This window comes from Ranitomeya imitator, chromosome 1, assembly GCF_032444005.1.
Source record: "Ranitomeya imitator isolate aRanImi1 chromosome 1, aRanImi1.pri, whole genome shotgun sequence".
NCBI classification, from domain to species: domain Eukaryota; kingdom Metazoa; phylum Chordata; class Amphibia; order Anura; family Dendrobatidae; genus Ranitomeya; species Ranitomeya imitator.
The window spans coordinates 228,298,737-228,314,161 of NC_091282.1; the positions used below are offsets into that span (position 1 = coordinate 228,298,737).

Genomic DNA, 15,425 nt, shown 5'->3' on the forward strand with positions numbered 1-15,425 from the left:
TGGGAAGCCATACTTCATCATCCACTTGGAAGCTTGGAGAAGGTCTACGAGATTTATCCGCTGCTTCCTCCTGGGCATAAAGTTTCCAGATGCTGTTGCACAGATTGTATTCTTTCAGCGACAGCAGGAATAGGCGTTTCTCTGTGAAAATTAGGAAGAATACTTTAATGGCAACCCAAATTTGCAAAGAATGGTGTTTGGTCAAATAATTTTGAGAATTGTTATATAATTCTGCCATTGGAAGCAAATCCACCCAGCAATCCTGAAGGTGACAAATTTAGCATCTGAGATATTTCTCTAAGGGTTTGTGAGTTCTGTCTGATCATTAGATTGGGGGTGGTATGCAGAAGATAAGCTGACACCAATGTCCAATGCTGCACAAAAATTCTTTCAGAATCTCAATGTAAATTGTGTTCCACGATCAGAGACGACATAGTCTGGAACCCTATGAAGACGAAATACATTTTGAATTATGAGATCAGGAGTCTCTTTAGCAGAAGGCAAAACAGTGTATGGGACAAAATGTGCTTCTTTGGTTAGTTGGTCCACCACTACTAGGATGGAACTCTTCACCTTTGAAACTGGTAGTTCAACAATAAAGTCTATAAATATAGAGCCCGGAGGACGAGATGAAGTTTCAGAGGTTTAAATAATCCCATTGGTGGTGTGTGGGGCCCTTTATACATGGAAAGGTGCTACAGCAAGATACACATTGTTAACATCTTTTTGGCAATTGGGCAACCAAAAGAAGCGAAACAGAAATTCATTTTTTTTAAATTCCTCTGTGTCCCACTAAATTGGAGCCATGGATCCATTTTAATCTCACAGTTTCTGGAACATAGAGGCAATGATTATGAATCCATACTTTATTATGAAAGGTAAGCGATATACCATCAGGTGGATGCAGAAGAATTGGGTTTGGCTCGTATGCTTCCCGTATATCTTCCAGCAAGTCTTTGTTATGGATCACCTCCAGTAAGTTGGACTCAGGCAGAATGGTTGTTGGTGGTACTGTGGTAGAAGAATTTTTGGAGAACAACCTGAGAAAAGCATCAGCCTTACCATTACGGGAGCCAGGTCTGTATGAGATAAAGTTGAATCGGTTAACAAAAAGACTCCACAGAGCTTGGTAGAAGGAAAAAGATTTGGCAGATCTGATAAACTCAATGTTAAAATGCAAATTGCCTCTTCAGAGAAAAAGAGGACTTGAACTCTATAGCGCCACCTGTTGAAAGAAGCGATCCTACAAGTCACAATCAACTCTTTAACGAGTCTTGTAATATGAATTAGCATAAAAGCCAAATCAGTATCTCAATTTGCAGACATGATATTTCAAGCTGTTGGCCCTCATAAGTGCAAAGCATGAGAACTGATTTGGCTAGGTGAGAGGCTCTTGACTGAGGCCTAAGGGGTAAGGTTTCTCCTTGTGGAGAGTGACATACCAGCTCTGGCTTGTCAAGGTAAGGAGGCTTATTCGCTGTGCGATGCTTCTCTGGGAAATTTAATATGCAAATTGCCTCATCACAGAATAAGCCTCCTTACCTTGACAAGCCAGAGCGGGTATGCCACTCTCCACAAGGAGAAACCTTACCCCTTAGACCAAGGTTAAAATGGTCATTTAGAAGAACAATTTGTTCAGCTGCTCCTTCTAGATGATGTCTCCATTCCTTGAAAGCAGCAATGATAGCTAAGAGCTCTTGTTCCCCACATCATAATTCTTTTCTGAAGCGGTCAAGCTTCGAGAGAAATAGACACAAGGATGTAGCAAATCTTTTGTTCCTGTTTTTTTGTGATAGAATGGCCCCTACTGAAGCATCCACTTCCACAAGAAAGGCATGTTCAGGATTGGAATGAATCAGTATAGGAACTGTGGCGAACTTCACCTTCACGGTCTCAAGGAACAGTCTCTTTTTGACAAAAATATAGGCGCATCTGCTGGTGATGAAGATCAATGAAACCTTCAGCTACATTTTCATCAATGTATTCCTTGAGTGCTTTTAATTCTTGCTCTTCCAGTGGGTAATTGCTTCCCAAGGGTATTGCTGCTCCAGGCAATAGATCAATTGGACAAACATACGGCCGATGAGGAGAGAGATTGTCTGCATTTTCCTTGTCACATACACCAGCAAATTTCTTATATATGGATGGTAGTTTAGAAGATTGTCCAGGATCTTCTACAACCTCTTCATTTGGCGAAGCCTGTGGGGAGTGGATAGTAAATGTAAAAAAAACTTCTTTGGTTTCCCAATTGATGGTGGGATTTTGAGTGTGTAACCATGGCAACTGCAGGAATATTGTAAATTGTGGAGATGAGATTAGTAAGAAGGATAAAACCTCATGGTGATTATGTTCCATAACTATCTTTAAAGGTTCAGTCTCTTTATACACTGGTCCTGAATGTATAGCTGAGATCCATCAACAGTTTCCATAATAATAGATGAAAGTCTGTTTTGAATTTCTACCCTGAAAGAGATGTCCATAAAATTTCTGTTTGCTCCTGAATCAACCATGGCAGATATGGAACACTACCAGTTGTAAACTTTTATTTTTTTTGCCCCCATTTTGCAAAAACCAAGAAAGAAAACAAAAACAATTTCAATGTAGATTGTGAAAACGCTCATACACATAAAGCTAGACTATACCACACCTCTGTAAAACTGCTTTCACATATGATGGATGTAATACCTACATTTATCTTGCAACAGACATTTCATTAAAGGGGTTTTCCCATCTCCAAGATCATATTCCAATATGCAGTAGGTGAATGCGTCGACGGGACTATAATGGTGTCGACATAGTCAACGTATGCTCTTTTATGCATCATTTTGGGGCATATACACCTACTGGAGCAGGACACTCACATGTTGATTCTGATAGCACCATTAATGGCCCCGTCGGCGTATACACCCAAAACCTGTTTTGTGGGGGAGTTCAGACACAAGCCCCAACGGGACCACTGAACATAGGCAAGAACGCAATGTGAAAGCACCCTAAGCTACTGCAATGCCCTGCATATGAAGTAAATGACATAGCTAATCAGAAGAACTATGCTTAACTTGTTATTGGAGGTAGTTGCCAATATTATTACACCTACTACAGTTTGGGATAGGATCTTGGAGATGGGAATTTCCTTTTAGGTTAATTAAAATTAGATTATTAGTTTGATCTAAAGTATCAAAATTTGGGTACTGATGAAATGCAATTATTGGTCAGTAATAAATGTAATGAAAACAATAAAATAAATTAAAAGATTTTGTTCACGATTGACTTCCGCTGTATAGCAACTATGATTTACAATTACAGTGGCATTTAAAAGTTTGGATGTCCCTGGTCAAAATTACTGTTATTGCAAACAATTATGCAAGTTAAAGATGAAATGATCTCTAAAAGGGCTGAAGTTAAAGAGGACACGTTTTCTTTGTATTTTAGGCAAAAAAAAAAATATACTGTTTATATTTTCAACTTTTACATTTTAAAAATAGCAAAAAGGTAAATGGGCAGATACAAAAGTTTGGGCACCCTACATAGTTAGTACCTAGTAGCACTCTCATTTGCAAGTACCACAGGTTGTAAACACTTTTTGTAGCCAGCCAAGATTCTTTTTATTCTTGTTTGAGGGATTTTCATCCATTCTTCCTTGGAAAATTCTTCCAATTCTGTGAGATTCCTGGGTCATCTTGCATGCACTTCTATTTGGAGGTCTAGCCACAGATTTTCAATGATGTTCAGATCAGAAGACTGTGAGGGCCATTGTAAAACCTTCAGCTTGCACCTTTTGAGGTAGTTTATTGTGGATTTTGATGTGTGTTTAGGATCATTATCTATTTGTAGAAGCAATCGTCTTTTCAACTTCAGCTTTTTTACAGATTGTGTTATGTTTGCATCAAGAATTCTTTTTACGTTTAATTGAATACATACTTACCTCTACCCGTGTAATGTACCCCATGCTAAAGGATGCAAAACAACCCCAAAGCATGATTGATTCACCCAAATGCTTAATGGTCGACGAGATGTTCTTTTCTGACATTCTGTGCCCTTTTTTCTACACACATACCTTTGATCATTGAGGCCAATAATTTCAATTTTAACCTTATTGGTCCACCGGACTTGTTTCTAAAATGCATCAGGCTTGTTTTGATTTTCTTTTTCATATTTCTGACACTGAATTTTATAGTGAGGACGCAGGAGAGATTTTCTTCTGATGACTCTTCCATGAAGGCCATATTTGTGTCACTGAACAGTAGAACCAACTCTAGAGTCTGCTAAATCTTTCTGAAATATTTTGCAGTCAATCGGGTGTTGTGTTAAATCCTAGGAGCAGCTCTCACTGAAATTTTTCTTCGTATTCCAGACCTCATCTTGGCCTCCACTGTTCCTGTTATCTGCAATTTCTTAATTACATTTCAAACTGAGGAAAGGGAAGCTTAAAAACGCTTTGCTGTCTTCTTATAGGCTTCTCCTGCTTTGTGGACCTCCACCATTTTAATTTTCAGAGTGCTAGGCAGCTGCTTAGGAAGATCCCATGGCTGCTGTTTTCGTCACAAGGCTAGAGGAGGCTGGGTTTTTATAAAGCTGGGTAATTTGCATCACTTGGCCTTTCCTAACGATGATAGTGAACAAGCAATACTCATAACAGGTTACTTAAAGTCTGAAACCTTGGTCAAAGTAATCTGAGCACACAAATCTGCAAGGGTGAACAAACTTTTGCATTGGTTCATTTTCCTTTTTGTAATTTTTAAAATGTAATGAAAAAAAATTTGGCCTACAATAAAGAGGAAACGTGTCTTCTTTAACTTTAGCCCTTTTAGAGATCATTTAATCTTCAACTTGCTTAACTGTTCACAATAACAGTAATTTTGACAAGGAGTGCCCAATCATTTACATGACACTTTAGGTTACAAAATGGACATTGAACGCAAATTTTACTAAGGGTTTGTTAGGTGTCAAGTTCCCGCCTCTGCACCGGGGGAAACTCGAGCCATCTCCTCTATGGTCTCCCATTCCTCTCCAGCCACAGTGGAGCCTGCTCAGCGAAGACGTCGGTCCCACCGTATGGCTCAGCCCGATACTGTGCAGATGGTTTCTGTTGCTTTCCCAGGCTCAGCCATTGTAGCCAGTACTGGTCAGCGCGAGCAGACGTCTCTGGGACTAAGTCCTGCTTTTTCCTTTCTGAGCATGCCCAGGGTAAGACCTCATTGGAAGTCAGGGGTCACATGCTCAGGTTCTGCTGCAGCTCCCATTGGTCCTCTAGGAAGGTTCTGAAGTTGCTCTGGTATTGTAGCAGCTTCTATTGGTCCTCTAGGAAGGTCCTGAAGCTGCTGCAGCTATAAAAGGTTTGCATGGCCGCACGGCCATGCGCTAGTATCACTTCATGTTATGAGCTTGCTAATTGTGGTCGCGCCTGTATGATTGTATTCAGGGACCCGGCTGAAATAAGCCCCTAGAATACCGGCACCTCTGGTGAGGAGTTTGTATGATTGTATTCAGGGACCCGGCTGAAATAAGCCCCTAGAATACCGGCACCTCCGATGAGTTTTTGTGTGCTTCTCTGTGTGCGTGAACACTGACTGCCATCAGCTCAGCAGTTAGCTGTGTTCCTCTGTAACGCTAACAGGGCACAGCGTGTTCTTTTCTGTGTGACTCAATGAAGTAACCGAGTTCACTTATACCGCCATATAGTGCCGTCATTTTCCAGCAGCAGGTTGTCTACTGCATGGTGGACCCTAGGCTGCGAATGCACCAATTATAACATCCATACTAACTCGGTGCATTCCGCCAGTCCTCACAGGATTAATTAATACTTATATTTACCTCTATAGCTACACTTATGTCAGGAGAGCACAATTCCCAAGTATGAAGTCCATGCAGAACCTTCAGAAAGGAGTTTGTGCGTATTCTGATAAATGGCTTTTCCTCAAGCTTTTCCAGCTTCTCTAAAATATTATGAATTTTCCGGTTGTTCTTCAGAACAGGAGGAATCCTAGAAAGTAGCATTATAAACCTGTGAAATAGAATATATAAGAAAAGTTATTAGAAAGGCTATCTTCCACGACTGATCTCAGCCAAAATGTTGAGAAGCGATGTTTTTTGTTAGATATCACTAAGGAATGGCCAAAATGCTTTATTCAGGATATGCTCGGAGAATTAAAATTCTAAGAGAATAAAGCCTCAACATTAGACACCTTTATATACATTATTGACAACAATGAATATATAATAGTTACAAGAGCAAATCAGATAAACAGTGCTACTATTTGTTTAAAAAAGACAGGCAAGTCTTCTCTATCTATGTACACAGAGAGAGCTTGATCACAAGAAAGTGAGTCCTGTGGCCCATTTTGCTCCTTTTAGAGATAAGTAACAAAACACAAATGAACATGAAAATATACATATAACACGTAGTATAAAATGAAATAAAAAGAATAGAAATTCCAATTATTAGTTTGCAGAACTGAAACAAAAGTCTAATTAAAGGGTTCGTCCATTAAACATTACAATTCTTTGAATAAATCACCAAATGTCCCAACAATCCCTTAGGGCACTTAAAAAACGCTATAACAACACTAGTCCCATAAACATCATAATGAGGCTAAGAAGAGATCCCACAAAATTCAAAGATAAATATATTTTTATTGTCAATAAATAAAACATAAAAAAACAGTTGATATATTCAAGAATAACCGTAATAAGGGACGCCACAAGACAATATATGCTCCGGTACTAAGCTTATAGCAACCATCTGCATTTCATACATAATAATGGCTAACAAAGGATCCTATACCAATGATGCTAAAAATATACCAGCTAAAGTCTATACTCCAAAGAAAATAAGTAGGTGGAGATCAGCAGCATATCCATACACCCAGGACCCTAGAAAATCTGGATCCAACTGCCACAAACAGGATATCCAAATTACCCCAAGTCGTGATAAACACCAAGTGTAATAGGCTTGACCAGCCTCAATATACCGGGGAAGTAAGACTGTTTTGTGGAAGGTATATTACCTGCTGCAGAGCCTCTGCCATGTTTGACTGTAGGGACCGTGTTCTTTTCTTTGAATGCCTCTTTTTTTCTCCTGTAAACTCTATGTTGATGCCTTTGCCCAAAAAAGCTCTACATTTGTCTCATCTGATCAGAGAACATTCTTCCAAAACTTTTTAGGCTTTTTCAGGTAAGTTTTGGCAAACTCCAGCCTGGCTTTTTTATGTCTCGGAGTAAGTAGTGGGGTCTTCCTGGGTCTCCTACCATACAGTCCCTTTTCATTCAGACGCCGACAGATAGTACAGGTTGACACTTTGTACCCTCGGACTGCAGGGCAGCTTGAACTTGTTTGGATGTTAGTCAACGTTCTTTATTCAACATCCGCACAATCTTGCGCTGAAATCTCTTGTCAATTTTTCTTTTCCATCCACATCTAGGAAGGTTAGCCACAGTGCCATGGGCTTTAAACTTCTTGATGACACTGCGCACGGTAGACACAGGAACATTCAGGTCTTTGGAGATGGACTTGTAGCCTTGAGATTGCTCATGCTTCCTCACAATTTGGTTTCTCAAGTCCTTTGGTCTTCTTTCTTTTCTCCATGCTCAATGTGGTACACACAAGGACACAGGACAGAGGTTGAGTCAACTTTAATCCATGTCAACTGGCTGCAATAGTGATTTAGTTATTGCCAACACCTGTTAGGTACCACAGGTAAGTTACAGGTGCTGTTAATTACACAAATTAGAGAAGCATCACATGATTTTTTGAACAGTGCCAATATTTTTGTCCACCCCTTTTTTATGTTTGGTGTGGAATTATATCCAATTTGGCTTTAGGACAATTATTTTTGTGTTTTTTCATTTAAGATAAATTAAATGAAGATAATAATACCAAATAATTTGTGTTTGCAATCATTTTCAGGAAGAAAATTAGTATTATCTGACAGAATTGCAGGGGAGTCAATACTTTTGGCCATGACTGTATGTATATCCTTTTAGTGCAATATTGGCTTCTTCTTTTTGGTCTTTATATCCCGGTCCGATATCGACACTCTCCTTTTTTGGTTTTCCTCCCCTGGTCTACTAGTTTGTTGTTCTAGCAGGAGAGGAGTCACTGCCAATGGTGCAAATGCGTGCTGTCCTGATCCTCCGTCACTTCCTATGATGCTCTTACACTGACACGCAGCCTTTTGGCTTGCGTGTCATTGATCGGCAGCAGTAAGTGAGGTTTTCGGAGGAGAGCAGACGCGCGATGCACCGACAACACAGGCACCTGACTCCTACTCCTCGGGTTTTGATTGGACATTATTGATATAAAAGCTCGGCCGCCCTTCACCCTGGCACGCCCCTGGAAGAAGCTGGTGGCGAAACGCGCGTCGGGTGAGGGGACACCCGGTGAAGCTCTGCAGCAGGTAATATACCTTCCACAAAACAGTCTTACTTCCCCGGTATATTGAGGCTGGTCAAGCCTATTACACTTGGTGTTTATCACGACTTGGGGTAATTTGGATATCCTGTTTGTGGCAGTTGGATCCAGATTTTCTAGGGTCCTGGGTGTATGGATATGCTTCTGATCTCCACCTACTTATTTTCTTTGGAGTATAGACTTTAGCTGGTATATTTTTAGCATCATTGGTATAGGATCCTTTGTTATCCATTATTATATATGAAATGCAGTTGGTTGCTATATGCTTAGTACCGGAGCATATATTGTCTTGTGGCATCCCTTATTACGGTTATTCTTGAATATATCAACTGGTTTTTTATGTTTTATTTATTGACAATAAAAATATTTTTATCTTTGAATTTTGTAGGATCTCTTCTTAGCCCCATTATGATGTTTATGGGACTAGTGTTGTTATTACAATTCTTTGGTAGATCATTCGATATATAGCAATTTTTCAGTTTCAGACAATTAAACAGTGTTCCAGTGTCTAGATACTGCTATTGTTCACTTTTTATAATGCCCTCTAAATCATTTCATAGCGTTTTATGTTAGTGGATAGGTAAGATGATCAGCACCAGTGCCACAGATCCCTCTAATTTTAGAGTGAGAATACAAGCGGTGGTGCCATTTCCACTTCCATAACTGCTTCCAATATTGCGGCTGTTAGGGTTAATCCACATGCAGACCCCAGTCAGTTCAGCCCACCAAACCACGGCAAAAACCAAAAGGTGAGCCTCAAATTTCTGATGCAGAGTCCAGATAAAGTACACCATGGATTTTCTCATATAAAATATCCTCCATGTGAATGGACCCTTACACTTGAGTAGTATCGCAATTTCTGTTATTTTGCAAGTTTGTCGAGATTAATGTCCATTTTCTTTGCTTCTCAGGAAACCAAATGTTGGCGATAGCATGACAATCCTCTAAGCAACAGAAAAGCAGCTTCTTGAAAATCAATTCACTTTGGCTGGCCCGTACAATACTTCAAATCACTCTGACACCCATGTGAACAATAGCATAGAAGAATACCAGTAGGCACCATAAGAACATAACAGGGATATTTTGAGTAATTTTTTATTAATCTAGTTGAAATATTATGTCTTGCATGAAGCGACAGATGTATGTAGCAGTGTGACAAGACAACACCTTTATTGAAAATCTGAAGAAATTACAAAAAGGTTATTTTTTCTATATAAAAATGAGATATATGTTATTAATATCTTCAGATTTTTTGTATGGTGTTATCAGAAGGTGTCATGGAGAAAACTTAAAATCCATAAAGACATCTCCAGAGAAGGGAGAAGAGCTGACACTTCAACCACCACTGAAGTGGGCCGTCACATTGAACATATGGGATTAAATAAACCTAGGAACAGAGGAACTAATTAAAACAAGAGGAAGGAGAAAGAGAACTAATACTTCCATCTCCATTGAAGTAACCAGATAACTACAGATGGGAGATTTGCTGGAAAAAAGACCCAAAGACTGAAATCTGTATACTCAACAGGCAGAGATGTGGAAAATCTAACATCTTCAGCGGTAACTTCTGTTCTCTTAAAAGAAAAAGTAGACAATTGCTGTTAGACTCCCTGTCTCTTGTCTAAAGATATGAATATTGGAGTGTTGCATTGATCCAATATTTATGGGAGATATATTTTCGGTGTCATAGTGAAGGGACGAACATCACACATTCACTCACATCACTGTAGGGCCTTTAGAACCCCTCTAACTGAATACTGGTCCAATGGATGGTGCTATACTTGTCATGTTTCATATCTATACAAAGAAAAAAATCATTGAAAAACACTTAAAGAGTAACCTTTGTTTTAATTTTTATTTTACAAATCAACAGTGCACGTGAAAATAAGCAACCTTGTAATATATCTTATCAGAGAGATTTGCTTCTTTCTTTGAAGGAGTTCATCATTCATTATCAAAATTGTCAATTCTGAGGAAAAAATTTGTATTGAGACAGGAGATGGCAGCTGCTACTGATAAGATTCTATATAGAAGGGAGAGGATGGATGAGCTTTGCCTGTAGCTCCTCCCTTCTTCTGTCTACATAGAATTGTATCCATAGCAACTGTCATCTCCTATCTCTTTAACGGGAAAGTCTGAGTACAGATTTTACCTCAGAATTGACAATTTTGATAATAACGGATCAATTCTGACACAGAAAGAAGCAGATTTCTTTGATAATATATATTACAAAGTTCCTTATTTTCATGTGCACTATCGATTTATGAAATAATAATGCGGAACAGTATGTATGCATAGGGACTCCAAGCAGACTTTCTCAAGTGATAGAAAATTTACATACCAATTCCTAGTGTCCGTGTAGTCTTTTTCTTCCTTCACATGGTGATACGCTTTTCGCATTTTCTCTATATCTTGACGGAAATTAGTGATGGTATTTAAAGATCGATATTTGTGGGTGTTAAATTCTTGACGTTTCCTGTAAAGAAGTGAGCAGTGTTACCTAAAAAGGTGTGACAGACGCAGAGAACACTGTATAAATGTGTTTGTCATTTAAGAAATAACAGATAGTGTTGAGCATTCCGATACCGCAAGTATCGGGTATCGGCCGATATTTGCGGTATCGGAATTCCGATACCGAATTCCGATACTTCCCGCGTATCGGATACCGGAATCGGAAGTTCCCAGAATTCAAACTGAACGCAGCAGCCAATGAGGAATGATTGGAAGTGTGGGCACATCCTGTTTAGCATGGTGGGCATGTAAGTACTGGCAAGGCTTGGATTGGCTGCTGAAATGATGTCACTCTGCACTATAAAAAACGCTGCCACCATTTTGCGCTCACTCTGCTGTGATTTCAGTTAGGGACAGGACGCTGTGTTCTAACTGAGGGCCAGTTGAGCTTGCTAATTGCTTTATTTTCCTTTCCAAAGGCTAATTTAGCAAAACGCTGTGTGTTCTTCACTGTTCACCTTGCTCTTGCCTTGCAGCGCTGTTTTAACAGCGTTCTGCAAGGTCTCTGTGTGTGTGTGTGTGCAGCTCACTCTGTAGTCTGTGTGCAGCCATATACCCGGTTGTATTCAGCTCAGGGGGGGTTCACACTGCCTCACACAGTTGTCCTTTTTTGCTCTTAGTGCAGCCTGCTGCACATTTTTTCTCAAATTTCCTATTAGTGTTTTTCCACCAGTCTCCAGCTCTATTGTGGAAAAACACTACATAGGATAACCTAGAGGGGGGTTTTTGGGCCTTGCAGCGCCGTTTACGGCTGTCTGCACGGTCTCCGTGTGAGCCCAGCTCGCCCTGTAGTCTGTGTGCAGCCATAGCCGGTTGGATTCAGCTCAGGGTTCGTTACTGGCTCATACCTTGAGAAAAATTTTACTTTTTTTCAAATAGTGCAGCCTGTTTAAAATTTGAAAAAAAAAATTCCTATTAGTGTCTTTCCACTCGTATCCAGCTAAATAGTGGAAAAACACTATATAGGATAACCTAGAGGAGGGTTTTTTGGCCTTGCAGCGCCGTTTACGGCTGTCTGCACGGTCTCCATGTGAGCCCAGCTCGCCCTGTAGTCTGTGTGCAGCCATAGCCGGTTGGATTCAGCTCAGGGTTCGTTACTGGCTCATAAATAGAGAAAAATTTTACTTTTTTTCAAATAGTGCAGCCTGTTTAAAATTTGAAAAACAAAAATTCCTATTAGTGTCTTTCCACTCGTATCCAGCTAAATAGTGGAAAAACACTATATAGGATAACCTAGAGGAGGGTTTTTTGGCCTTGCAGCGCCGTTTACGGCTGTCTGCACGGTCTCTGTGTGAGCGCAGCTCGCCCTGTAGTCTGTGTGCAGCCATAGCCGGTTGGATTCAGCTCAGGGTGCGTTACTGCCTCATACCTTGAAAAACAATTTCCTTTTTTTCAAATAGTGCAGCCAGTTTAAAATTTGAAAAAAAAAATTCCTATTAGTGTTTTTCCACTCGTATCCAGCTAAATAGTGGAAAAACACTATATAGGATAACCTAGAGGAGGTTTTTTTGGCCTTGCAGCGCCGTTTACGGCTGTCTGCACGGTCTCCGTGTGAGCCCAGCTCGCCCTGTAGTCTGTGTGCAGCCATAGCCGGTTGGATTCAGCTCAGGGTTCGTTACTGCCTCATACCTTGAGAAAAATTTTACTTTTTTTCAAATAGTGCAGCCTGTTTAAAATTTGAAAAAAAAAAATCCTATTAGTGTCTTTCCACTCGTATCCAGCTAAATAGTGGAAAAACACTATATAGGATAACCGAGAGGAGGGTTTTTTGGCCTTGCAGCGCCGTTTACGGCTGTCTGCACGGTCTCCGTGTGATTTAAACTAGCTCTGTAGCCCGATCTGCACCAAAAAAAAAGTTAAGTTCACCAAACACAACTTAACACTTGTGTAGGCCACATTTGAAAAATAATAAAGTTTAGTCCACAATTTACAACATTAGTGTTTCTTACACCTGTTAGGAGGAGCATTTCAGGAATAAGCACACTAAGGCCTTAGTACTTTTCTGCTTATCTTTATCTGTCAACCAAGATGAAGAGGGCAGGGAGTAAGGCACGTGGGCGTGGGCGCGGAGCAGGGAGAGGAGCAGGGAGAGGACGTGGTGATTCTGTGCCTGCTGCGGGCGCCGGTGACTCGTCGTCACTCAGTTTCAGCAGGGAACAGTCCTTCATGCGCAGCTTTGTCGGAGAGCGCCGTGCACCGCTGCTACGTGAAGACCAAATTGAAGCCGTTGTCGGGTGGATGGCAGCTAACGCCTCGGCATCGACTTCAGTTAGTGCCACATCCTCTCAGGCACAGAGCACTGGAGAGCAGCCATCTGTCTCTTCACCACCTGCCAAATTGGCCAGGCAGTCAGAGAGCCCAGGACAGGAGCCGTCTCTACTTCTGTTCTCTGAATCTCTTGGCTTGGAAACAGGGGGCCAGCCAAGCAGCATTGGAGAAATGGAAGAAGAGGCAGTGTGCAGTGATGCCCAAAAGCTTTATCTCTCTGACTCTGAAGAGGCAGGTGGGCCAGTGCCTCCGGTGACCACAGCGCAGTACGCATCTGATGATGAAACTCAGGTGCCGCTTTCTGATGCGTACTGTGCTGCCGAGACTACCCAGGAGGAGCAGTTGGTGGCAGAGGGTAGTGGAGATAATGAGGTCCTTGACCCATCGTGGCGTGAGGAACAGGAAGGTGGTGGGAGCAGCTCTGAGGAAGAGCTTCCCCTTACGGGCCAAAGAGGGAGAGGGAGGGGGAAGACTGCGGAGCCTGTAGCCTCCACTTTGGCACCCGTTAGGAGCCTGTCTCTTTCCAAAGCCAAAAAGGGCGCTCCCAAGACTTGCAGTGCCTGGTCCTTTTTTGACACAGTTGCAGATGACATTTGTTTTGTCAAATGCAAGCTGTGTCATCAGAAAGTAAAAAGAGGTAAAAGTGTCAGCAACCTCAATACCACAAATATGTGGAAACATGTGCGGAACAGGCACGCGGTGGAGTTACAGAAACACAGTGAAGACGTAGGCCAACCAACAGCGGCAGCTACCACCTCTTCATCTCGTGTTGCCTCTTCCTCCACTGTTGTCCAGAGACCTAGTGTAATTCCACCCACAGCACCACCTTCCCAGTCATCCTCACACTCCCAGTCTACTCTACAGCCATCGGTAGTCCAGGCATGGGAGAAAAGGCGGGCATTCTCGGCCAACCACCCCCGAGCACAGGCTCTGAATGCAGGCATTGCCAAACTGTTGTCCCTGGAAATGCTCTCGTTCAGGCTGGTGGAGACTGACAGCTTCCGTGACTTGATGGCATTGGCAGTCCCACAGTACAAGGTGCCCAGCCGCTTTTACTTCAGCAGGCAGGCTGTCCCTGCCCTGCACAGGCATGTTGAGGCAAACATAAAACATGCGCTACTGAACGCCGTCAGTAGCAAGGTCCACCTCACCACCGATGCGTGGACCAGTCAGCATGGACAGGGGCGATATGTTTCCCTCACTGCCCATTGGGTTAATGTTGTTGAGCCAGGTACAGATCGTGCGAGTGGCGCAGGACGTGTCCTGCCCACTCCAAGGATTGCAGGAATCCAGTCTGTACGCATCGACTCCTCCTCTTACACCAGTTCCTCTGATTCCTCTCTGCAGGATCCGTCACAGTCCACCTCCACATGGACCCGTGAACGTTTACCTATGACCGACATGAGCACAGCCGTGGCCAAACGTCAGCAGGCCGTCTTGAAACTAGTTTCATTGGGGCATCGAAGCCACACAGCGCAGGAGCTCTGGAATGCCATCAAGCAGGAGAGCGATGTGTGGTTACTGCCAGCGAATCTCCAGCCAGGCATGGTAGTGTGTGACAATGGCCGAAATCTGGTGGCAGCTTTGGCCCTTGGCAACCTCACTCACATCCCATGTCTGGCACATGTGCTCAATTTGGTTGTGCAGAGTTTTCTGAGGGACTATCCGGATCTTGATGCCCTGCTGCACAAGGTCCGCCTAGAGTGTGCTCACTTGCGGCGTTCCAGCTTGGCCAGATCCCGCATTGCTGCTCTGCAGCGCCGATTCCGCCTTCCGGAACACCGCATCATATGTGACCTACCTACCCGGTGGAATTCCACGTTACATATGTTGGAGCGGTTGTGTGAGCAGCAGCAAGCAGTTATGGAGTACCAGCTGCATCAGGCGCAAAGAAGTCGCAGTCAGCGCCGATCAGACTTCACAACCACAGAGTGGGCCACTATGAAGGACGTCTGCCAGGTTTTGCGTCCTTTTGATTATTCCACGCGGATGGCAAGTGCAGATGATGCACTAGTCAGCATGACTGTCCCCCTTATCTGCCTGCTTCAGCAAACTTTGCAAGGGTTAAGGGATGATGTGGTGGAAGAGGTGGAGGATGAGGAGTCACCTTTTTCATCAGCTTCTGGAGAGTCAGCGCCACGTGGTTCCTCACAAAGGGGTACGCAGGGGCCAATTTGTGAGGAGGATGAGGAGGAGTCAATGGAGGAGGAAGAGCTCCGTCCAGAGGAGGGAGCGACAC

The 15,425-nt window shown here is 42.4% G+C and overlaps 1 protein-coding gene across 1 annotated transcript in view; it reads right to left on the bottom strand.

The window, feature by feature from the left end:
* Positions 1–15,425, bottom strand: part of CCDC60 (coiled-coil domain containing 60) — a 330,055-nt gene that overhangs the window by 12,978 nt on the left and 301,652 nt on the right. The window contains exons 12-13 of the mRNA XM_069754456.1: positions 10,749–10,883; positions 5,812–6,001 (exon numbers count right to left, since the gene is read on the bottom strand). Coding sequence (XP_069610557.1) covers positions 5,812–6,001; positions 10,749–10,883 — 325 coding nt within the window. The remainder of the gene's footprint in view (positions 1–5,811; positions 6,002–10,748; positions 10,884–15,425) is intronic.